At 46.2% G+C, this 25,452-nt stretch overlaps 1 protein-coding gene across 2 annotated transcripts in view; it reads right to left on the bottom strand.

Moving 5' to 3' along the window:
• The window catches only part of CNTN6 (contactin 6), a 123,411-nt gene that overhangs the window by 24,817 nt on the left and 73,142 nt on the right, over positions 1-25,452 (bottom strand). For both annotated transcript variants that reach the window (XM_036432111.2, XM_036432116.2), the window contains 3 exons: positions 24,507-24,636; positions 23,251-23,401; positions 3,719-3,846 (listed from right to left, as the gene is read on the bottom strand). In XM_036432111.2, coding sequence (XP_036288004.1) covers positions 3,719-3,846; positions 23,251-23,401; positions 24,507-24,636 — 409 coding nt within the window. The remainder of the gene's footprint in view (positions 1-3,718; positions 3,847-23,250; positions 23,402-24,506; positions 24,637-25,452) is intronic.

Here is a 25,452-nt window from a genome sequence, read left to right as displayed (position 1 = left end):
GACCCACGTCAGCTCCAGGTTCACGCTGCCGCTGAGCGTGGACAGCCGGCCCAGCGGGCGTCAGAGGACTCTAGCACGAAGAATAAACAACTAAACGAACAGCAATAAACTTAATTCGCACATTAGATATGCTTTTCCGAGTCCCAACGTCTCCGTTGAAAATAACGCTGAGGCAATGAGGCCTATAATTGAACATCCCCGACTTCTCCGGCGGGGGAAGGAAAACAAATGCGGCCTGCGAACGAGGCCGTTCCACAGCCTGCTGTGCCTCCGCCTTTAATAATTCTCCGAGTGCCAGATCGAGTAATCCCCCCCGCTCCTGTGGTCTTCAGTGTATTCGCCACGTAATCCCAATCCGAGTCCGCCAGCATGAGCTCCCTCTCCTCTGATGCCCATGTGTGCCATGGAAGACGTCCCTGTGTTCCATGTCACTGCGTTCCCATACCCTGCCTTCCACACCTCCCTGTTCCACGCCCCTGCCTTCCACGCCCAGGAATGGCTGGTGCTAAGGAAGCTCTGACGTCTGAGTGGAAATGGCCTCCTCCGGAGCATCAGGGAAACAGAAATATCTCGGATATGCAGCTCAGACAACTTCAAAACCCTCTAAACACAGATAAGCCTTATCAGCTAAAAACTAAGCTGGGAGCATCTCCCTCTTGTAACTATTATCTCCTTACAAGCTATCTAACAACAACACGTCTTGCATGACTGAGGCTGATAAAGAAATTCAAAGAGAGATGATTGTTTTGTCAGCTTTGCTAAAATTTCCCATTTGCTCCTTACCACCCTGCAGGTCATTATGTGATGATTTGGGTTTGAGACAGATAATTATAGTTGACTGTGTAATGACAATCAGATGGACATTCTAGATGAGAACACACACACACACACACGCACACACGCAAATGCGTATGCACTAAACCATTTTAACACACAACCAGTTGCCTACACTCTTAATAGTCAAGAAAATGGTTGCACCAATGCAAACTATTATAATTCTTTCTCAGATTAAAATTTCACATTTGCAGGTTGTAAAGTAGTAATTTTTTGGCAGTGATACCTTTAATAGTCTAACATGAAAGGGAATTACAGGTAGGAGTATCATTAAGAAGGTATGGCAATAAGACTTTTCTTCCTTTTTCTTTTTTCTATTCTCACTTAAAGATATATTTACTGATTTGAGAGAGAGAAAGAAGAAGGGAGAGATGGGGAGAGAGAAACATCAATCAGTTGCCTCCTATACACACCCTGATTGGGTGGGGACTGAACCTGCAACCTATGTTGGTGCCCGGACTGGGAATCGAACCCCATAATCTTTTGGATTATGGGATGATTCTTCAGCCAACTGATCCACTGGCCAGGATATTCTGTATTGCAAAGTATTCTAAGAAGCTTAAACCCTGACACATTGAAATCTTTCAGATTCCAGAGCAAAGAAGTTATGTGAATGAAGGGGTGGAAAGTAGGACTCTTGCACTCCCATCAGTCAATATTTATTGGACACATACAGTTCCTAGGACCGTCCCTGCCTTCCTCCTGCTTCTCTACTAGAAGAGGGAAAATGGCTGACCTAATAAATAAGAGAACAGTTAGTTTGTTAGAAGAAGAAAACATTTCCACAAGAAGGAAGAGTGGAGAAGATGAAGGCGACCACGAATGCCGACTTGGATCATTTGCTTGGATCATTTGTTTCCACAGCCCCAGGGAGAAACACCAGAAATAAGCAAAAAATGAGTCCGTTGTTTTTCCCCACTGAGCAATCCTGTTTAGCTCTTTTCTCACGCAAAGAGGAAGAGGAGTCCTTGGGAATTGGGTGTAGTCTGTGGGGCAGGCAGCCCCAGTGAAGATCCCTGTCTCCATCCTCAGAGCTGGGACCTCCTCAGCAGAAGCCTGGCCACACGGCTCCTCTGAAACCCCCGCTTTCTGTCTCAGAACCAAGCACAGGCCTGCTCCCCCAGGTTCTCCGTTAGTGAGTGTCCTCCTTTCTCTTCCTCCCGTTAATGATTCCTGCAGCATCATGAGAAACATCTGAGGAAGAGAAACTTCATTGGCTCAGTCTACCACAGATTTTCTTAATCTGTGGAGTGAACAGATCCCCAGCATTGTATCTTAGCAGCAAAACCATTGGTCCAGCCCCCCCACCTCCACGCCCCCCTCCCGCCCCGTATTTCACAGAAATGCAGAGAAATGACATTTCTTTGGCTGTTGTCCCCCATCCTTCGTCCTTCCTGTGAGACTCCCCCTGGATTTCTTATCCTGGGAAGGTGAGGTGCAGTGACTTCTTACCCTCCCCAGGTTCCAACCTGCTGCTGGAAATGAACCAAGCCTAATCAATATATATATTGATTCCAGAGAGAAAGGGAGAGGGAGAAACATCAATGATGAGAGAATCGATTGGCTGCCTCCTGTACACTGGGAATTGAACCCACAACCAGAGCACGTGCTGTGATCGGGAATTGAACCCTGACCTCCTCGTTCATAGGTCTACCCTCAACCACTGAGCCAGGCCGGCCCAGTTCCTTCTTAATTTGAATGAGGCAATAAGTCTTGTTTCCCCCTTAATGAACATGTTATTTTTTCCAACGGAGAGCACTTACACTTCTCAGCCCAGGGACACTACCAGACATTGGCTGGAGAAACATCCTTTTATTAAAGTAGCTAAAGACACTCCTTGAAACACTGTCCACTTCTGTCTTAGAAACCTTAAGACAATACAACATCAATGAAGTGACGTCCTCAGATCGCGCCCCCTGGTGGACACCAGCAGCACGTCCCAGTGTCTCAGACAGACAAAGGCACAGTGTGTGAGGCAGTGTGGACAGAACCCCTGCGGTGTTTGTTTCTGTAGGCAGCTTAAAGGATAGCGGGAGCGCGGCCCCTAATTCCTTTCTACGGAATACATTTATTCTTCATAAAAATGATGATAAAGCACCAATGGCTGAGTTTAATCATCTGGGCTTAATTAGCTGCTCAAACTGCTTTATCAAGACCGTCATTTTTATCATCCGGGAGGCGGCAGAACCATGACAGCGACATGGTCCCAGTAAACATGCTGGTTTTATGAGCTGAGGCTCCACACAGTGAAATGGCAAAGCCGGGGAGCAGACGCTGCTTCCCTAATTGTGTCCCTGGGCGATGGAGGGGTGGGCTCGGAGTGACGCCAGGATGGAAGCTGAGGAATGGCCGGTGTGAGTGTGTCTGTTTGCCGTGATGGGACACAACAGCGACCTGCACCCACACCGGTATTTTAATGGTCTCCCCTTTGGAAACCCTGCTCATTGAGGTGTGTGCCAGAGAGCCTGCGTCTCACTGGTTAACCACAGGGGCTAGAGAAATAACAACTGGCCATGCACCAAGCAGCTCATCTGCAGGGAAAACTTTCATACAAAACGCGAGTTTCTGAAGGACATTTAACCAAGAGCAATAGTATCCATTGACTTGATCAGAATGTCTCTCCCCCTCCCCCTCTTGCCCTGAGGCACCTGTGGAAATTCAGATGTTTAGGTGCAGGATTTAATTCTCATTACCCACTCAGAGCAGTTTCACTGCCAGCAAGCGCCCCTCGGCCATGGCCAGAGAGCACCTTATTGATGAACATGGAACACAACTCAATAAAGGGTGAAATCAAATGTCACCCATACACAGTGGGACATGGGTTTGACATGACTGAGGCCAGGTGTGCACATGCGTCTCCAGTCTGCCCGCACAGACCACATACCTTTCACCACGAGGCTGCCCGTACTCCTTGCCACCCCAAATGGGTTGGTGGCCACGCATGTGTAGGGCCCGGCGTCTGACCTACTGGCATTCTGGATCTTCAGGCTGCCGTCCTCCAAGACAAACACTCTGGAGAAAAAAGATGTGGTTGATGGGAGCAGGCTCTCCACAAGGGCGTCCTCACAGCTCATGTCCATCCATCCAACACTTTCCTGACCCACGAGGTACTGGTGACACGCGCCTCCCGGTACCACGTCCACGCACCGGAATAAATGCCATTGCTTTTGACTGACACAGGTGATGCTTCTCCTGACCTCACCTGGGAGGTCATTGCTGACTTCCAGGCACATAGAAGCATCAGATAGACATGGAACCTCAGAGGGAAGGCAGGGGAGGGTAAGGAGGGGGTGGGGAGAGGTAGAGATCAACCAAAGAACTGTGTGCATGTATGCATAACCCATGGACACAGACAACAGGGGGGTGAAGGCCTGGGCGGGGCAGGCTGGTAGGGGTCAATGGGGGGAAAAGGGGACTTATGTAATACTTTCAACAATAAAGATTAAAAAAAAGAATCAGAAGCGCTTCAATGCCCATTGGTTTGAAGAATAGCAAAAGGAACTTTAACTATTCACTGTGCATTTTGAAAAGGCAGCTTTCTGGTGAAAAGTGGACGTGGTGTTAGCAAAACGGAAGCCAGTTCCCTGGCTTTGCAAACCTGCTCTAATTTATCACTTCCGGCCGCCAGCCAGCAGGGTGCTCCACCCTGACAACCTTTGCCAGCTTTCCTGCCCCAGCGCTACCCACACGGGTCTGTGCTGGAAGACCCCGCCCACCTCCACTGGTTCTTGGCCCAGTGGAGTGGAAAGGTGAAGGCTTCATAGATCAGACCCAATTAAAGGTCCTAAAATGCATATAATCAGACAGTCACAATGGAAGGGTAGCTGTTTAAGAAGTCCCAATCATTCATAAAGTGATTTTTTTTATTTAAATATATTTTATTGATTTTTCACAGAAAGGAAGGGAGAGAGATAGAGAGTTAGAAACATCGATGAGAGAGAAACATCGACCAGCTGCCTTTTGCACACCCCCTACCAGGGATGTGCCCACAACCAACGTACATGCCCTTGACCTGAATTGAACCTGGGACCTTTCAGTCCACAGACCGATGCTCTGTCCACTGAGCCAAACTGATTTCGGCATAACATGATTCTTATTATATCTTCGCTGAAACTCAGAAATACTCAAAAGCAAATATCAGATTGTTGTAATAGGGGAAACTCTGAAATTAGTTTCTTCCTTTTCTTTCTTCCCTTTCTTTCTTTTGGTTGATTTTAGAGGGGGGGGGGGGAAACATAAGTTTGTTACACTTATTTATGCATTCATTGGTAATTATTTTTTTTTTTAGTCCTCACCCGAGAATATGTTTTTATTAATTTTAGAGAGAGAGGAAGGGAGAAAAAGAGAGAAATCTGTTGCCTTCTGTATGCTCCCAGGCCCATGATCAAACCTGAAACCTTTAAATGTACAGAATGATGCTCCAACCAACTTCACCACCCGGCCAGAACTATGTAAACAAATGTTAATGCCAATAGTTTTGAAGGCAAGAAAGGTAAGAGGGTTGGTAAGCATATCACATCCATTAACATTAACAAAACAATATTTGTTGCATTGCAAACATATCATTGTTTCTAGTATGTGTATTACATGCAGTGTAACTAATATAATTAATTACCCAATTTGAAGCACAGCAAATATCAGCCAACTATAACTTTTATAAAACCAGCTGGTGCTATGGGGTTTATTACTAGTCACAGGTTCTGCTCTCTGTCCTCAGGTTAGTGGAAGGGACCACATCTGGGTTTAGAATAGTTCATGGTACATTGTCAGATTGTTCCTACATCATTATCTTGGAATATTCCCCAAAAGCAGGTATTATCATAGATATCTTATTTAATTTCTGAAATGTCTAGTTTCTTGGTCCCAATTTGCATCAACAATTGAATCCTATAATCATTGACACAGTAACAAAGCTGTTATACTATGCAGCATACATCTGGCCAAATACATTTTTTCTGATTTAATTAGAAGAGGTCAAAGTGAGAAGCATGTGGTTGCATGATCTACCACCAAAATTTAGGAATAACTAAGAATGTTGAGCAAAATAAAAACATTAAATTTTGGCTAATAAAACATTTTAAATGAATAAAAATATGTTTATTTTTAGGCCATCAGACAGATTTCCTAAATGGTAATGCCAATGTTTATATATCATATAATTTTTTCCCTTAACTTTCGGAAAGGAACAAGTCATGTTAACAGTAGGCTCCTAGCATTTGTTCAATAATGTTTGTTAAATTGAATTAAAATTGTCTATTTCTTTTGGACTCTTAATCAATCGCTATTTTTCAAGTGCCTAGAGGTGTCTGAAATACCGAGAAGGCAGACTGACAAAACAATCAGAATGCGTCTATGACTAAACAGTGAAAGCTTGTCAGAGAAGGGATGGAAGCCATCTCTGATTATCTCTGGCACACATGCTCTTTCTAGAGTCACCTCACCGTACTCGCAGTAAACTGATTTTGCATGTTAACTATGACCCTCCAGAGTTCCTGCTGAATTACCATTAGATGTCCTAGAGTCTTATGTGTTTGAATCTCAGAATATGAATCAGAATTTGCATTTTTTCAAGATAACCAGTGATTGGTATGCAAGAAAATTTGAGAAGCATTGATCAATTCATTATGAATCGAACTTCAGATTATAAAGATTATCTTTATTTCTAAGTAAGAAGCCATCTTGTTTTCATAGGATCAGCATGCAAAAATGTATATAAGAATAAAAAAGTTAGATTTAAATCATTTATGAAAGTAACCAAACTGATTTATAGTTTATTTTAAAAATAGATGATTAAACAATCAATCTCCCTAGTGACTTAGGATATAGAAGCCAGATATTTACTTCTAAACTAAAATATTTCAATTTATCATTTAATGTTTTTTAATTAATAACAGATTTTAAAATATAGTAAGAAAACTTAATCTGTGACAATATACTAGTAAATAGAATAAAATGACCTAACCATAGCCCTACTTTTAAGCATAATAATTAAACAAAAAAATTAAAGAAATGTGAGAATTTCCAGTTCTGTCACATATCATATCTGGCTTAGCAGAAATGATTTTTAAAAATCCAACTGAGATCAAATTGAACAAAGCAATTGCCATTTTCAGATAAGAAATAATGAATGCATGTGTAAAAATTAAACGTTAAAAAAACTTGAAACATGTTAATTGATGGTTTGGGTAACTTTCATAGAGAAAAATAAAGATAGGTTTTTCTATTCCTTTTTAGAATATTTAGAAGATATTTTAAACAGTATCTAAGGTTTGAAAAGGACTTACTAATATAATTTATCAAATTATTCTATCTTTATTTTATATAAGCTTCTCTGTCATTTAGAAATAATATGCAGCTATAATTACAGATAAGCTTGGTTACCTGGAAAAAAAGGGGGGGGGGGGAGGGGGAAATATACTGGTGATAAAACTAAACTTTTGTATGAATAATTTCGATATGAACTGAGTCATGAAGGCAACATATATAAGGATCTTGTATTGTTATCCATTCAGTTGTCCTATGTGTTTTGACTAGAGCATTTAATCCATTTGCATTTAAAGTAATAGTTGGTAGATATGTATCTATTGCCATTTAACATTTCTTATACTGGTTTGATGGTGATGAAACTCCTTAATTTTTCATTGTCTGGGAAGCTATTTATCTGTCCTTTGATTCTAAGTGATAGCTTTGCTGGGAAGAGTAATCTTGGTTGTAGGTCCTTGCTTTTTATCACTTTGAATATCTCATGCCCTTCCCTTCTGGCCTGCAAAGTTTCTGTTGAGAAATCAACTGACAGTCTCATGGGAGTTCCCTTGTAGAAAACTAAGTGCTTTTCTCTTGCTGCTTTTAAGATTCTCTCTTTATTTTTAACCTCTGCCATTTCAATTCTGATGTGTGGGTCTCTGTGGGTTCATCTTGTTTGGGACTCTTTGAACTTCCTGGGCTTTTATGTCCATTTCCTTTGTCAGGTTAGGGAAGTTTTCTTTCTTTCTTTCTTTCTTTCTTTCTTTCTTTCTTTTCTTGTTCCTTTACTTTCTTTCTTTTTTTCGTCTTCTTTCTTTAGTTATTTCTTTAGTCGTCACTTCCTTCTTCCCCTTCATTACTGATCCTCATCTTCTTTCTTCTTTCTTTCTTTCTTCTTTCTTTTTCTTTCTTTCTTTCTTTCTCTTTCTCCTTTCTCCTCTCTCCCTCCCTCAATCCTCCCCTCCCTCCCTCCTCCCTCCCTCCCTCCCTCCCTCTTCGCTCGCTTTCTCTTCTTTCTTTCTTTCTTTCTTTCTTTCTTTCTTTCTTTCTTTCTTTCTTTCTTTCTTTCTTTCTTTCTTCTTTTTCTTTCTTCTTTTTTCCCACATAGTTTTTCAATTTCTTGCTCTTTGTTCTCCTTCTAGCATTTCCATGATACAAATGTGGGTATGCTCCAAGTTGTCCGAGAGGCTCCTTATACTATCTTCATTTTGGGAGGATTTTTTTTCTTCTTATTACTGTTCTGACTTGGATGTTTTTCTGCTTCCTTATCTTTCAAATCACTGATCACATCCTCTGATTCATCTACACCACTGTGGAATCCTTGTAATGTGTTCTTCATTTCTGACTGGTTCTTTTTCATGTTTTCTACTTCCTTTTTTATGTTTCCTTTCTCTTTGTTGATGTTCTCACGAAGTTCATTTACTCTCCCCTAAGTTTATTGAGCATTTTTATAACCAGTGTTTTGAATTTTCCATCTGATAGATTGCATGTCTCCATTTTGTTTAGTCTTTTTTTTCTGGAGTTTTGTTCTGTTCTTTCTATAACCTAGAAATATTCATATTACCTGTGTCATAGAGTAATGGGGAGTGAATGTTATAAGCTGTTTACATGCCTAGTACTCAGTCTGACTCCTTGTTAGCAGTCCTGCGCTCAGTGCTCAGTTGTTGATGCACTGGTTTCTGGTCCTGCTAAAGAATCAAAGGCTTTCCCACGTACATGAACAGAAGCAACAAGGAAAAAAGGGAGTTCTGGGTCACAGTTCAGTTTGAACAGAGGGACCTGAAAGTTATGTTCCAACGACCAGTTGTTGAATACATGCAACTCTCTCTCTCTGTGTACTTGGCATTTAATAGTGTTCTTATTTTTATTTTGGGAATGATACTAAGGTGGTTATGAGAACTGAATTAATTAATGCCAGTGATTAATTTTATTCTTATTCTTTCCTGAAACTAATATTTTGCCTTTGTTTCCTGCAAGTCACAGACTAGAGTTTCTGACTCTTGCCTGGTTCTTACCCATGCCTGGTCTGTTTAAGCCCTGCATCTGACTGGACCCTGCAGGATGTCTGTGGCTTTAATTCACTCATGCTGATCAGCTCCTGGACCATCTTAGTTTTGGCCTCTCTGAGCTGACACCTGCCTTTCAGGATATGTGTTTCTTTGACAATTCTTCCTCTATAATCCTTCCACAGCTCAATGAGCATACTCTTTTTCTCCTGTATTTCTTCGCAAATATCTACTTAATTAGCGTAGTTCAATTGTTTACACAATGGAATAGAACAAAAATTTCCCCAAATTACCCAAAGCTTCGTATTCTATTTAGATGAATAAATCACAAATTAAGGCACTTGCATTTAAAATGTTCAGTAAATATTAGAGTGTCAAGACATTTACATGTGTAGATGTATTATAACCATTTAACAGCAGAAAATTAATAGTGAGTATGGAGGGACCACACTATTCCTTGAACTGCATTCTGAGCATAAAAAGGCAGAAATGCAGAAATATAAGCTGTGTCTGACAGTGAGGTGACGCTGGGAGATTTCACAGTGGCATTAGAAAATCGAACATGTGGAAAACAGAGCCACCAACATGTGTACACATGTCAGTGTTAACCTAGGAGTTAAAAGCAGGCTCCATGGCATGACTGAGCATAAAACCCTGCAACCTCCCCCAGTTGGGGGACAGACCCCGAGAATAACATTGTGTCTCTGCCCATTTGCCTGACTTACACTGTTGCCTTCTTGAGGAGCTGTGGGGATGAAGCACCAGGAAGACAGATGACCTTAAGTCAACTCTCAGGACACTCACCTGGACCAGGTGTCAGATTTGTGTCATTCTAAGGAGCTACCCAAAGACCATAGGCAATCTTTTCACCCTTGCTTTGCTGCGCTTCATGTGATATCCATTCATTTAAATTTCATAAATATAATAGACACTAGAGATCCAGTGCATGAAAATTCATGCATTGGAGGGAGGGTTCCTTTGCCAGGCCTGCCCCTCTCACAGTCTGGGAGGTGACCTGGCAATCAGGGAAAGGCGATGCCCCCATAACACCTCTGTTGCTGCCACTATTGGCAGCGCAAGCCTTGGCTGGTCCTGGTTGCATGAGCCTCGGGCAGCCCTGGGCACTGGGCAGCTGCCATCTGAGGCTGGGCAGCTGAAGGGACTGGGGGACTCCAGAGGCAGGCGTGGGGAGAGGCCAGACCCACCTGGGGGCAGGCGTGGCCATGCCCTGCATCTGCCACCTCATTGGGGCTGAGGGGACTGGGTGCCGCCATCTTGTGGCTGTGGGAGCTGCCATCTTTGAGGGTATGGCAATCAATGGGCATATTACCTTTTTATTAGATAGGATGAACATTCACATCATCCATTTTATCACAACAACTAATCAAATACCTATCCAGTATGTATTTTGTGTACCTATAGAAAATAGAACTATCTATGTAGACTTCACTGTGGAACTAGAAAATGAGAAGGCTCTCATTTTTCATTTGTATCAACCACAGGCCATCATGAAGTTTGAGGATATGGAAGATTAGCAATAGCTAAATTTCTTAAACTACAAAAAATTAGGACATTGGGCAATTAAAATTTCTTATTCCTGAAACTAGAGCAATAGTGCTATTTTTATAGTTAGATTATTAACTAGAGTATTGTCTAAAGATAATACTCTGGACCATGAAATTTTAATTGACTGTCTAATTTTACTGATTTGTAGAAAATGTAAAATAAATTGGACTAAAATTAGTTAGATAAGAAGTAGAAAAGTGTGTGTGAATTTTAACTCGGCATGACTTAGATTTTAGGTAAAAAGTCCCACTGGAATCCACTTTAGATCAAATATTGATATTCTTAATAATTTTAGCACCTGATTATTATAGTTAATGTGAAACACCTATGCCAACATCAGTTTCATTTAATAGGTTATCTTTTTAAAATTTCTTATTTTAACAAGCTACAAGCAATAACAGACATGATCTAGAAACAAGTAAATACCAAGCTTGCTCATGTAAATAAAAATAAAGGTTCTCCTTAATGTCAATGACTTTAAATGGCTCTATTGGCAATTAGACACACAAAATATCACACAGCTTGGTCAGGGCAAATGTAAAGATGTAATCAATGTCTTTATGAAAACCTACTTTGTCATTTATTAGAAGACCAGAGTAATAAAAAAAAATTAAAAAAGAGAGAGAAATAACCCAGAAAAAGAGACCAAAAAAGAGAGAAAGAGGTAGAGAGAGAGAGAGTAAAAAGGACCTGCTATCTCAAGGGAGATAATTGAATGGGTCCCAGAGGATAAATTCTGCAATCCACAGTACCCCCTCATCTCCCAACATAAAGATCGGTTGTTTTTCCACATCCATAAAACATATTCTGGGGTTTTAATACTAAGGTAGCCACAGCCAGGATTCAGTCTTTGAATCCGAGTCTGTACCCTTTCTACCGAATCATTATGCTGCCTTGTATATATTTTGAATTGGGTTTTTGAGAGTTCAAAAAAGCGCCGCAATGTTAGGTTCTCAGAAAAGTTGAGAAGAAGATGCAGAGATTCCCATATTTCCCCCAGGCACAGCCTCCCATTATCAATATTCTCCCCCAGGTGGAAATTGGTCTCAACTGATGAACCTACTTTGATGCATTCTGGCCAACCAAATACCACAATTCATCTTAGGATTCACCCTTGATGGTGTACACTCTTAAGAGTTTGGAAAAATGTAGAATTACTTAAATCCACCATTATAGCACCATGCAGTATTTTCACTGTCCTAAAAATTGTTTGTGCTCCACCTCTTCACCTTCCCTCCCTCATTTCTTGGCAACCACTGGTCTTCTTACTGTCCTCATAGTTTTGCCTTTTCCAGGAAGTCATAGAGTTGCAGTCCCTGGTTTGTAACCTTCCACATCGGCTTCTTTTGCTTAGTAATTTACATTTAAGGTTCTTCTAGGTCTTTCATGGCTTGGCAGCTCATTACTCTTTCATGCTGAATGATATCCCAGTGTCTGGATGGGCCACAGTTTATTCATTCACCTACTGAAGGACTTCTTGGTTGCTTCCGAATTTTGGGCAATTATGAACAAAGATGTTATAAACATCCATGTGTGAGTTTTTGTGTGGACGTGTGTTTGGGTAAATACCCAGGGGTATGCTTGGTGGGTTGTATAGTGAAATTACATTTAGTTCTGTAAGAAACTGTCAAACCATCTTCCAGAGACTCTGCATCATCTGCATCCCCACCAGCAACGAGAGATTCCTGCTGCCCTCCCCCACCCCCTCCTCCCAGCATGGGGCGTTGCCAGTGCCTGGGTTTGGGCCATTCTCACAGGTGTGCAGCACTGTCTCCTTGTTTAACTTTGTGTTTCCCTGGCACCATCTGTTGCGGAGCATCGTTTCATGTGCTTATTTGCCGTCTGAGTATCTTTTTTAGTGATGTTTCTGCTAAGGTCTTTGGCTCAGTATTCAATGGAGTTGTTTGTTTTCTTACCATTGAGCTTTAAGATTTGTTTATATATTTTAGGTTATTGTCCTTTGCAAATATTTTCTCCCAAAATGTGGCCTTTCCTGTTCATTCCATTGGTATCATCATCTCACTGTGGCCTTTCCTGTTCATTCCATTGTATCATCATCTCCCACAGGACACACGATTTTAATTGGAATGAAGTCTAGTTTATCATGCCTTTCTTTCCTGGATCTGCCCTCCTAGTGTATCTAAAAGTTCATCACCACATCCAAGGCTGTCTCAGCTTCCTCCTATTATCTTCCTGGATTTTATAGTATTCTGTTTCACTTTTAGGTCTGTAATTCAGTTTTGAGTTATTTTGGTGAAGGGTGTAAGGTCTGTGTTTAGATCCTTTTTTATTTATTTACTAGAGGCACAGTGCACAGAATTCGTGCAAGGAGCTCGGCCCTCGCAGCCCCGGCTTCATCTGTAAGGTCTTCCGGATGGTCATTCTGCTGTTTGGTCTAATTAGCATATTAGCTCTTTATTATATAGGATTTATTTGGCATATGGTTGTCTAGGTGACCCAGCCCTATTTTTTTAAAACATGATCTTGGCTCCATTTCACACTCTAATTCCTTTGTCATAATTTCCTGTTCAGACAAATCTTCATTCCCTCAGTAGACTGCAAGTTCTTGAGGGGATGATGGGTTCTGAGACTCTGGACTCTCTTTGACTCTCTGGCTCCCCCAGTTGGCTGTGTCACTTGGGGGATTGCTTGCTTGATTTCTATGTAAATTTTACATGCAAAATATGGATCATAGTAGCAATAACAATGTACGTTTGTTTTTAAAATTAAGAAGGATGATAAAATGCTGAGCATAAGTCTAGAGCATGAAAGGGTTGGGGAAACTTTTATCTGCCAAGGGCCATTTGGATACTTGTAACATCGTTCTCGGGCCATACAAAATTATCAACATAAAATTAAGTTGCTATATTTGGTCAAACATTTCATTAACTCACCCCTGATGCAGGGCCACACCAAATGATTTCTTGGGTCTTATAGGAACTGAGGGCCAGACGTTCCCCACCCCTGGTCTAAAGTATAGAGTATCCCCAATATGGCAGCTCTCATTCTTTATCTCCTTGTATCCTCCAAGAATACGGACAGCTACAGGCAGTTAATTAATATGTGTTTTCTGTTTATATCTACTCCAAATCTTAGGTTTTTTCTTTCTAGGCCTGGATGTATGTTCATGAACATTAACAGCAAATTCTGTGAACTAAATGGAGGCCACTTAGACAAATAACTTATTCGTTTAAAAATGAGAGCTCGCTCTAGGTATGAACACGGTGGTGACTGGACTGAATGGCTGTTAGTCTGTGCTGTGGGAGGCAGGGTATGCATCCAGGTGGAGAAACTCATTCGGATTTGGCGGATCAGGAATAAGACATGTGGGTATTAGTTTATAGACCCTCACTCATACACGGAAGGTCAATGGAAGGCTGTCATGAAATTACTGATTGTGTGCACGTGGGCCCTGTTGGCAGGCTCCTAGTCATTCAGCTGGTTCACAGAAACCACGCAGTGCCATCTGTGGTGTGTCCTGAGCCTCTCTCCCAGGCCCCCACTGGTCGCAGTGCTCCGCAGCCCCTCTCACGGAGTCACACCAGGCCGGGGTGTGACTCTGTCTGCATGGAACGGGTGGGCAGACAGAAAAATTTAACCAAAATGGAAACCTACCCGAGTGGCCTCCCAAACGGGTAGCGCATCAATTGAATTTTGCTGCGTTTCCTCAGAAAGCGTGTGTTTCTCAGGTGTCTGGGGACAGCCGGGCAGCGTGGGGCTCTGATGTGTCCTTTTTATAAAACATTCTCGACGCGCCAGAGGAATATATATTCTAATATATATTCACCAGCTAACGCTATGCTTCCCGGAAACCCAGCAATCGGAGAAGATCCAGGCCATTATACAGCTAATGGGGTTAGCCAGCCCAGGGCTTCGCAGAGGTGTCATGCGTGGGGAGTAGAGGAGAACTCAAACGATTTCCATGAAATAAGAGCATGACTGCCGCAGTGTCTAATGCTTTAGTCCCCAATATCTGCACTTGTGTTTTCTGTCTGAGGCGTAATTGCTGGTATAAACAGCCACGCATCTCAAAGTCAAGTTTCTCATTCTGCTGCCCTGAACTTCCAACACCAGGCACCCAACACATGGAGCTCAGAATTCCTCAGACTGTGTGACTCCTCATTTCACTCACGCAGAACATGTAGCGCCAGCTTTGTGGTGGCTGACTCCACACACACACCCACACGCAGGCTCCAGCTGGGGTGCCTGAGTTATGACAGATCCGGAGGTGGCAGGTGAGGGCAGTGCTCAGTGATATGGCTCTGGGGTCGCGATGTGTCTGTGCCAATGGCCCACCAGGGTGTGCGGGCCCCCCGTGAGGAAATCTGCTTGAACACAAACAGCAGCATCAGACGTGAGTTTGAGCTCCATGACCCCAGGGGCCGAAGGAGTTGGGGGGCAGGGAACAGGCAAGAAGAGACCTGAGCTTGTGGGGAGACAAAGGGAAAGGGAAAGAAAAGCAACCTGTTTGCTGCATATTCTTGGGTGCCCGAGACAACACAAGAGAGAATGAATGCAGATGCGTATGCTAGCACATCTTTTTGATTGCAGGTCAAGCAATGAAAAGGTAGGAAATTAAGAAGTTGGCCAAGGACAAAAAAAGTTGTGAACACAGAAAAAACTGGGGAAGAACCCACTGCAAAGACAGTGGGAGGGCCTGGCTGGTGTATGTCAATGGTTAAGCATCGACCTATCAACCAGGAGGTCACATTTCCATTCATGGTCAAGGGCACATGCCCAGGTTTAAGGCTCCAGTCCTGGAGGGGGGTGGAGAGGGGCGTGCAGAAGGCAGTGGGCCAGTGATTCTCTCTCGTCATTGATGTTTTTGTCTTTCTCCCTCTCCCTTCATTTCTGATATCAATAAAAAATCTTTTTTAAAGTACGAATAAATAATACTCTCTTCTTTACTCTCTTGTGAAAACTGAAACAAATGATGTATCTTAACACACCATCTATCCATGACGGGGACTCCACAGCACCCCCTCCCAGCCGGGGCCAGCCCTCCAAAGCCCTAGCTTCGTCTGGAAGGTGGTCCAGACAGTCATTCTGCTGTTCAGTCTAATTAGCATATTAGCTCTTTAATATGTAGGATGAGACTCAGGATCAAGTCTGGATTGGTCAACTTGAGGTAGATGAAAATGTATGAGCTAAGGATATGTGAGCATCTCTCACGTAGTCAGGGTCTCCTGTTGGCTGGCTCACAAAATGAGTTCGTTTTTGGAGGGGTCATGGGGAAATGTGTCCCTTACAGACAGGAAGGTGGCATCGACCTTGACCTGGCCGCATTCAGGAATCTGACCCTACAGCCGAGTAAGGAACCTGACCTCACGCCCTCCTGTCCTGGAAGAGCCCTCTGTGCCAGCTGGGCGGCATCCCCTCTCCGGCAGCCTCTCTGGGCCTACAGCCGAGGGAGGGACAGGTCCCCATCTCCGTCCGTGGTGACGGTGGCGTGTGCCACTCTGCCCTGGCGGCGCCTGCCTCCCGCCTCTCCCAGGAGACTGAGCGCATGCACATTTATAAACCCGGAACGCTCCGCAGGCCTGTCAGCTGGCTTTGCAACTGTGCGTATAAATAAATGAGCAGTTTGACAAGTCACACTTGAGAATCTGCGAATTGTCACTCAAGGCAGTAATCCTCACTCTGCTCTCGGGAGAGCTGGGGTTCTCGGAGGCGGGAGGAGAGGCAGCGGGGCCCCCGGGACATTAGCTGATTACTTCAGTTTAGAATACTTTCTGAAATGGGAGCTTGCATAAACTTCACTGGGAAAAGAAACAAGTTCTACCGTGGGAAAAAAGAGAGAAAAATTCTTAAATCCAAAAATAGGAAAATAATAGCCAATAAGTCGGGAGATGCCCAGACTTGCTCTTCATTGAAAAGATGTTGAAAGACTGGTTTCCACACAAAAGGTCTGCATTTTACTTTTAAAATATATATATGTTTTTATTGATTTCAAAGAGGAAAGGAGAGAGAGAGAATCATTGATTGGCTGCCTCCTGCACGCCACCCACTGGGGAACGAGCCTGCGACCTGGGCTTGTACCCTGACTCGGGATCGCACCGTGACCTCCTGGTTCATAGGTCCACGTAACCACTGAGCAACACTGGCCGGGCTACTCTTCCAGCTGGATCAGAGTCTGTCCTGACAGCAATCCTATTTCTCCCTGGTTGCTTCTGTCTATGTTCTGTATGCCCGCCGCGTCTGTCCGAAGGAGGTGTGGATGTAATCATGCCCCTGTCCTGAGTAAGGCCCATTTTCCTGTGAGCACACCCAGTAATCACTTCTTTAACGCGAATCAAACCACGAACAAAAGGTTATTTGTCTAAACTGCAATAATAACTGACCTTTTGTGCCGATGAGATCATTGCTATTGAATATTTATGTAAACTTTGGAAGATATAAATGTCACTCGGAAATTACCCAAGGGCAGGGACATGGCTGGACACCGTGGGGAAGTGAATTGTATTCCCATTTTGACAAGGTGTTGCCTGCAGGCCTGGTTGAGGCGTGTGCGGGAGGCAACCGATGGATGTTTCTCTCTGTCTCTCCCCCTCCCTTCTGCTCTCTCTAAAAATCAATGGAAAAATATCCTCAGGTGAGAATTAACCAAAAAGAAAAGAAAAGAAATAAATAAAAACGGAAGTGGGCCGAGCATTTGCATCTCCTCGGCCGCGAGCGGAGGGAGAGCTGGGTGTCTCTGTGCAGGGAGCCGAGCTCTGCAAGAAAAAGTGACCTGCCGAGGTTTGCAGCTTTTAAGTAATAGTCTGCACCAAACCGGTGTTTCCTCTAATCCCCGGAGCTTCCCTTGGGAGCAGAGAGGGAGAGTTTATAAAATGCGATTCCCCGCCCTGCGCCCTCCAAGGCCTCAGCCTGGGCATGGCTCAGGAGCTGCGGGCCCGCCTGCTGCCTCCTGGGGTCCCAGGTGAAACCCAGGGATGTCTGCCACCTCCCAGCCCTCCACAGGGCTCACCCTTTCCCGCGGGAGGTGGTGCAGGGGTTGGCGGGAGGAGCTGGGTGCTCCTGTAATTCTGCTTTGTCCTCTCGGTCCTGGGCTGAAGCCACGGGATGCCATCTCCCATCACTAAGGATCCTAAAGGGGGTGCAGCCAGGGTGGTCAGACCCAGGGCAGGGGGGGGGGGGGCAGGTGAGGGCAGGCAGGCCTTACGGCTTTCCTCGCAGAGCTGCGGAGCTGGCAGGTAGGCGGTGGTGCAGGCAGCCTGCCCACGGCCAGTGCCCAGCCCCGAGGCCAGGCCGGGGCCAGAGCCAGGAACGCCGGGCGGTGAGAGGGAAAAGTGAGGGCAGGCTGACGGGCACCCTCGGGATCTGGGCTGGTGACATCTTCGTGGGCTGGAGGCAGCGGCGGCAGATGGCGGCTGACACCTCTCCTGACATCTCGGCTTGTACCCCCTCCCAGGGCCTCGCCGTAACAAGGCTCTCAGGAGCCGCGTGTGAACGATGTGAAATTTCATTACACAGAGGCAGCGCCGCGGGAGGCGGGAATGAGCCAGGCATTAGGCAGGCTGTCACTCTCCCTCCAACGCGGGGCATATGGTTCGTTTGCCGCCTTGATATCATGCTACCTGATGTACTAAGCACGATTGCGTTAAGGAGCCGGTGACACAAAATGCGATCAGGCTTCCGCGCTGGTTATGAGGGAGCTCTGCCTGCGGGGAGAGGCAGGGGCCAGTGGCCGGCCTGCGGGCAGCCATATCCCGGCTGCAGCTGCATGGCAGAGGCACCTGTGGATGGGGTCTTGATTAAGGCTGAGCACTTGGGGGTGAAGGCAAGAGAAAAGGGCATGGTGGTGATTTACCCTATTTTCCGGTGTATAAAATGACTTTTGAAACAAAAAAAAGCCTGCTCAGATTGGCCAGAGTCAGAGAAGCGGTCTATTAAAAAAAGAACTGGTGTTGCCTCAGAAGTCTTATACAGCAAATATAGGCCTAAACCTATGTTTTAACTGTAAAATTAGGGGGGTCGTCTTATACGCCAGAAAATACGGTAGAAAGGAGACATTGAGTGCTGGCTAGTTTGGCTCAGTGGGTAGAGTACCGGCCTGCAGACTGAAGGGTCCCAGGTGCGATTCCAGTCAAGGGCACACACCTCAGTTGCAGGCTCAATCCCCAGTAGGGGCTGTGCAGGAGGCAGCTGATTGATGATGTTCCTCTCTCTCTGATGTTTCTGTCTCTTTATCCCTCTCCCTTCCTCTCTTTCTCTAAAAATCAATAATATATATATATATATATATATATATATATAGATAGATAGATAGATAGATATAGATATATATTGTTGTTGTTGTTTGTTTTTTACTTTTTTTTTTTTAAAGAGAGAGACATTGAGAGACGCACAGAGCAGGGTCAGGGGGAAGGGAGCATGCCATGCTGGTTCCTGACATCTAGGCCACCAGCTTGCTGCCCACGGGGCAGGTGGGCCTGAGGCTCCGGGAGGCGGTGGGCAGCTCCATGCAGCGCAGCGGGCTCTGTGACTAAAGGAAGGGCTGTGGGGCTGACCAAGTGGCAGGATGAAGACAAGCTAATTTATCCTGGAACCTTTGTGTGTCCGTGCCAAGTGCCCCAGACAGGTCTGCTCAAAGGCACCTTCTACCCACGGCGAGAAGAAAGATCGAGTGCTCCCTCAATAACACCACAGAGAAGGCCCTGCTTGCCTCTCGTCCTCGTCTCCTTCCCCTCTTCCTGGCTCCTTTCAATGCCCCCGCCCCCAGCCCTTCCCACCACAGGACCTGGGCCTGAGGGGGCGTCTCCGGCTGGAGTGTCCGGGGATGGAAGCAGAGAGGGAGGTCCCGCCAACTTTTTTTCTTAATCTTCATCTAACGATATTTTTTTTCTTAGAGAGATTGGAAGGGAGGGAGAGAGAGGGACAGAGAAGGAGAGAAACATCTATGTGAGAGAAACACATTGACTGGTTGCCTCCTGCCCATATCCCAAACGAAGCTGGGAATCCAACCTGTAACCAAGGTATCTGCACTTGACTCTTCAGTCCACAGGCTGACCCTCCAACCCCTGAGCACACTGGCCACGGCAGGGCACTCCCAGTTTTTACTTTAAAGGCAAAAACACTAAGTAAGCCCCATTATTAGATTCCATGCCACCTAACCGGGTCAGCTGTTCCCATGTGGTACACACGTTTGCTAAGGCCAGGAGCACACAGGGTGTAAGGGTATCATTGATGTAGAATGATCCAGGCTGAACCCCAACGGCAGATCTGGGTGCAACTACCCATAATACTCTCTGAGCCGGGGAGTGGGAGAGGAGTATGTCTAATGCAGTTGGTTCCTAGGTGTCCAGAGTCCTAGGTGTCCAAAGTCTGTGGACAGTGGTACCTTTCTGAGACCAACAGCCAAGAGACAGAATCTCTGTCCCCTAGGCACCCGATTCTTGGGGAATGAGCTCGGCTTCATCCATAAGGTCTTTGTGCCTAGCTCTTTGGGGTAAACGTGGTACAAACATGCCCATGTGACACTTTGTTTCTCAGAAATGTGAAAAAAAGGTCCTTAAATTTTTTTGGAATATTGAAAGTGTCTGGTAAACTGCCCAGCATACAGGAAGCTCTTAAAATAGTTATTTTCTTTATGAATGATCATTTGCTTGACATATTGCTGGATTTTATTTATTTTGAGAATTAGGGAGAAATGGAATGTTGAGTTTGTGTTGGTTTGTTGTTTCGTTGTTTTTATTTTAGGAAAATGAGGAAGAGATGTGGTAGAGTACTTAGGAATTCAGTTATTATACCTTCAACAACAGGAAACATCTCTCCCTCTCATTGCTATCCTTCTGAGCTCGTCTGCCCACTTGGTTCATGTCCCTTCAGAGGACACATCGGGCTGTGTGTCCAGGGCGAACACTCCCCGGCCAATGCCCCAGGGATCCCCGGGCAGACAGAGATAAATCCAGACCTTTGGTTTCCGTCTTCACTGGCTAAGTGGATCCACAAGGAAAAACAGAGCCATTAATCAAACTTGGCAGGTGTGGGCTTGGTTCCCTGGTCACGTGTGAATGCCCCAGAGCTCGGCGGCGTCTGTGTCCTCTGACTTCCATGGCAGGGCTGCAGTGTCCCCAGGCGGGCAGGTGAAAACGTGTCCTAGGGTTCGCATGAAGGCTGGACCCCAGCAGCAAACCCGCCCAATCACCCTGCCCCCCGATACTGCCCTGTCACCGAGTCTCATACAACCACCTGAGAGGAGCACGATTTTTACCATTTTTCAAGTGACTCAGCCGAGGACCCATGAAGGGAAAGGATTGGTTAGGTCCAGCCTGTGTTGCTCAGTGGTTGAGCATTGACCTAGGAACCAGGAGGTCACAGTTCGATTCCCATTCAGAGCACATGCCCAAATTGCAGGCTCGATCCCCAGTAGGAAGCGTGCAGGAGGCAGCCAATCAATGATTCTCTCTCATCATTGACTTTTCTGTCTCTCTTTCCCTTCCTCTCAGAAATCAATTAAGAAAGAAAATAAAAAAAAAAAAGGACTTGCTGGAAGGTATTGACTGAGCGAGGAGCAGAGTTGGGACTTGAATGCAGAGCCTCAGACTGCGTTAACTCTCCAGAAAACTCTTGGGAAAGGCTGGTGTGTGTGGCATAGGTGGGCGGCTTGACACCTTACCCACAGCATTTTCCCTGGTTTAGCAGGCGGGCTGGCATAGGAGCTCATTAAACACTTACAGGATGAATGAATGAACACATCCTGGGCCTATTAATTATTAAATGAGTTTTGGGTTTCACGTGAAGGCAGGTGGACACAGCCAAACACAGTGAGTCCTGGCATCCATCGATTTAGCGACCCAGCAAGTATCTCCTGGCTCTCCACCATGCTCCAGGCTTGTGCTGGGGCTGGGCCTCGGGCGGTGCCCTGAAGAGGGGGCTCTGGATCCTGGGGTGCTGCCAGTCGGCTGCCAGGGCTCGGTCACCCCCAGCTCCATCCAGCCAGATCATGCCGCCGGTTGGGACAGTTCTCAGCAGTGACCATGTTTGGCTCAGTCACGTGGCCACAGACCAGGGACACAATGATCGCCGGGACAAAATGGGCCGGTACACCTGCCGGGTGAACGGCTGTGCTGATTTCCAATAGGTGATCTCTGTTCTGACATCACTGCCTGGGGAGAGTGGTTAACGCTTCTTAAAGGTGCTTTTCTGTCCCTTCACCTCCAATAAATCCCAGAAACGGTGACCTCAGAGGGAACGAGTGGGCCAGTGCTTTTGCCCAAGGTCAGGCCACTGGCCAGGGATAGAACTGGGACCAGAACCCTGGTTTCCAATCCCCTCTCCTCCCCCGCAGGGCTCTGTGTCGAGCGCACACTGTCTCCGAAGGAACACGCCTGGCCTCCTCCGTGTGGCTGTGTGTCTGCGATGCTGTCTGCCTCTTTCCGTGGGAGAAGAACTCGCGGCTCTGACAGCCGCCATGGGACAGACCCCGAAGGCAGAGCGCCTGCGATAGCCCCGCTTTCTTGATGCACACAGGCCGCTGAGAACACGTGACCCCCACTGAGAACTTGCTGGATGTGAAGTCTGTTAAATCCTTTGAGAACAGCCCTTTGGAACGGACGGCGCTGAGTAGGTCCCATCCTCACAGCAGGAAAGGCCCGGGGGATGGAGACCGGGCCTCACACCGCGGCCTCGTCCTTCCTGGCCGCGGCGTGCGCTGCCTGGGTTGACACAGGAGGGGAGGAAACCGTCTCCCTGTACCTATGGCACCGTTCGTGTAAGTAGGCAATGCGGTGCGATTCCTTTAAACAGGCGCCTTTAGGGCCTTTTCAGCCATCCCCACGTAGTTACTCTTTATTGGAAGCGAGAGTTAGTGACAATGACATTTCAAAGTAGACAGGACCATGTAGAAATTTCATAACAGAGTAAAACGGTACTTTTCCCTGTACACGCATTTCCAAGGTCAAGAACTGAAATTTCTCCTCTCTCCTTTCCTTCCTTCCTTCCTTCCTTCCTTCCTTCCTTCCTTCCTTCCTTCCTTCCTTCCTTCTTTCCTTCCTTCCTTCCTTCCTCCTTTCCATCCTTCCTTCCTTCCTTCCTTTCTTACTTTCTTCCTCCTATCCTTCTTCCCTCCCTCCCTCCCTGTTCTCTGTCAAAACTCGCCCAGCGGCAGGAATCTCCCCAGGTCTTTTGGGAGGAAACCACTTCCTTCTCCTCAGAAGCTCTGACTTTGGCTCAGGTGCGGAGCTAATGCTGCGGGGAGCGGACCCCTGTGAGCATTTGAAAGGCCAGAGGTGCAGGTGTGAGTCTCCCTCCCCCTGTGTGACATCTCCTCCTCCGCGGGGTGTGTGTGTGCATGTGTGTGTGTGTGTGTGTGGGTGTGTGTGTCAGGGAAAGCCTTCCCGCCAGATCTTCCCGCCAGATGGCAGAAGTGGTCTTAAAGGAGTTCGGAAACTATATATTCCAAGCCCTTGCCCCGAACGTGCGGCAGCCACGTTCTGCAGCGGGTCTCAGCTCTGGACTCTGGACGGTGCTTTGGCGTTTCCGCCCTGTGGGCACTTCCCGGTCCCCGGGTTAGCGGCGGCGGGTGATCCTGGGGCAGGGCATTGGGAAGACCTCACAGGCCACGCATTCCAGACGGTGACAACCCACAGAGGCCACTCACCTGCGGCTGCGCCCCAGGCCCTGCGCGCCGCGGCTCCAGGCGACGGTGGCCCTGGGGAAGGCCCGCGGCCGGCACTCGATGGCCACGTCCCCACCGACTTGAACCACGGACGTCTTTTTAACGGGGTTTTTGGAGAAATCAGGAGCTGACGCTGAAAAACAAAATGTTTAGAAACCTGTTGAATCGCTCACATCATTAACCTGCGGAATGCGAGCCCTAGGCAGCGGTCATCAGCCTTTCGGACCAGCAATAACCCGCGGACCCTCGGTTGTCGATGGCTGCTCTCGAGGGACTGTGCTTGGCTCCCTCCCCCTGCAGCCCAGGCCGGCACTGTGTAAATACTCAGTAAAGGAACCAGCCACCGCGAAAAGAAGCAGAGCGACTTGTGGGAAACTCCACCAATCCTGCCCCGCGGCCCCTGGTTGGGATCTGGTGGCTGACGTAAAAGGGATGCTCAGGGACTCTGGATTTCCTCTTCTAAGGAGAGGGAGACACGTCAGCTCCACTGCCTCTCTCATTCGCCTCGAGCAGGGACCTGGTGTTGGTAGCTACAGCAGCCCTCCCAGAACCTGAGGCTGCAGCCTGAGGAACGTGTAAAGAATGGCACCAAGCCCGCCACCCTGGCGTGGCTCAGTGGTTGAGCCTCAACCTTTGCACCAGGAGGTCGCAGTTCGATTCCCAGTCAGGGCATGTGCCTGGGTTGCAAGCTTGATCCCCAGTTGGGGGCTTGCAGGAGGCAGCCAATCAGTGATTCTCTCTCATCATTCATGTTTCTATCTCTCTCTCCCTCTCCCTTCCTCTGGGAAATCAATGCAAATACATTTTTAAAGAAGAATGAGATCACCATGGTGCCAGGCTCGGCCATCACCCCTGACCTTCTCCTGAAGAGAGAAAGGGAACCTCTGCTTGTGAAGTCACTGTACACTGAGATTTCCTTTCCTCTGTTTTATTTTTATTTGCAGCTGAAAGCATTCCTGATGGAACTTTCTGGATTAAATTCAAAACCTCAGCTGGGACCAGCTTTGGAGGAGCCTCTTGGTTGGGTGGGCCCAGGGGCGGCGCCTTCCGGAGCCCTAGCGGGTTCCCCAACCAGAATAAGAATCAGCTGTGTTTTTCAGAAGCTAACTTCGACATGTCCCCATTGTTTCCAGGGAAAAGCAATTTCTGATTCACAGAAGCATTGGGCTTACAGTCTGTCTAATCACGGCTTGCTCAGATCTCATTCCGCATCTCATGGTTATACATGAAGGCCTTACCTAATACTCTCAGCTCCGCATTTGCATAGATTGTCTGGTGTTTGTTTTCGGCAGCACACTGGTAGACCCCGGAGTCAGACACATTAAGCATAGTGATGGTGAGTGTCCCATTTTCTACTTGAATTCTTTCCTAATAAAAAAAGGAGTCATGTAAAGAGGCTGGGACGCTAATGCGGGCATTCTCTTCATCAGAGCCGATTAGGAACCGTCTGCCCAATCGCTGTGCTATGATGCGAACTGATGCTTATGAAGATGAGTCGCATACACAGAGGGACCCTGAAGTTAAAAAATAAAATGAAAATATGCCCGTTGTCATTTGAATGTATTCTGTTACCTCATTCCTGTGGAAATGGGCATTATCTACATAGCGTGCATGTTACATTTCCTTATATAGGGTCTAGTTTGGAACATCGCCATTGCAGTTAGTCCCATTATTGGCTGTATTAGACACGGATATCCGAGTTAGAACAGTTCCTGGCCTTCTCCTCACAAGGCCTCAAAAAGACGTGGGTGGATCACTCGGTAACTTTCTCATACATCATACATAGCGGGGGCTGACTTTCTCTTCCGCAGGCAATTATAAGTGAGCTCATGCAGCCCAGACCCGTTACGGACTGCCATTTGGGGTGCAGAGTTACAGTTTTGAGTGTGCATTATGAAATCATTTAACATCACAACTATACCTCAAAACGAACTATTTCAAGATCCCTAGTACCATCCTCTGAAGAGAAACAAGTCCGCTGAGGAAATAGAGGGTGTTCAGGACGAAAGGCATGCAGGGAAGTCCCACTGAAGCCAGAACAAAGAGCGTCATTATGTTCGGCCTCTAAACAGCAGATGTCTTTTTTTTTTTTTCATGCAAGAAAACGTGCAAAGCAAAAGAGAGAGTTAACACAATTATTTGGATAATTTGCTGCAAAAGAAACAGCTCTGCCTCACTTTCTGT

The sequence above is a fragment of the Pipistrellus kuhlii genome, unplaced genomic scaffold (genome assembly GCF_014108245.1).
Source record: "Pipistrellus kuhlii isolate mPipKuh1 unplaced genomic scaffold, mPipKuh1.p scaffold_m20_p_11, whole genome shotgun sequence".
Lineage (NCBI taxonomy): Eukaryota > Metazoa > Chordata > Mammalia > Chiroptera > Vespertilionidae > Pipistrellus > Pipistrellus kuhlii.
Note: the sequence above shows the minus strand (reverse complement) of the source record. Positions and strands in the feature narration are given on the sequence as shown.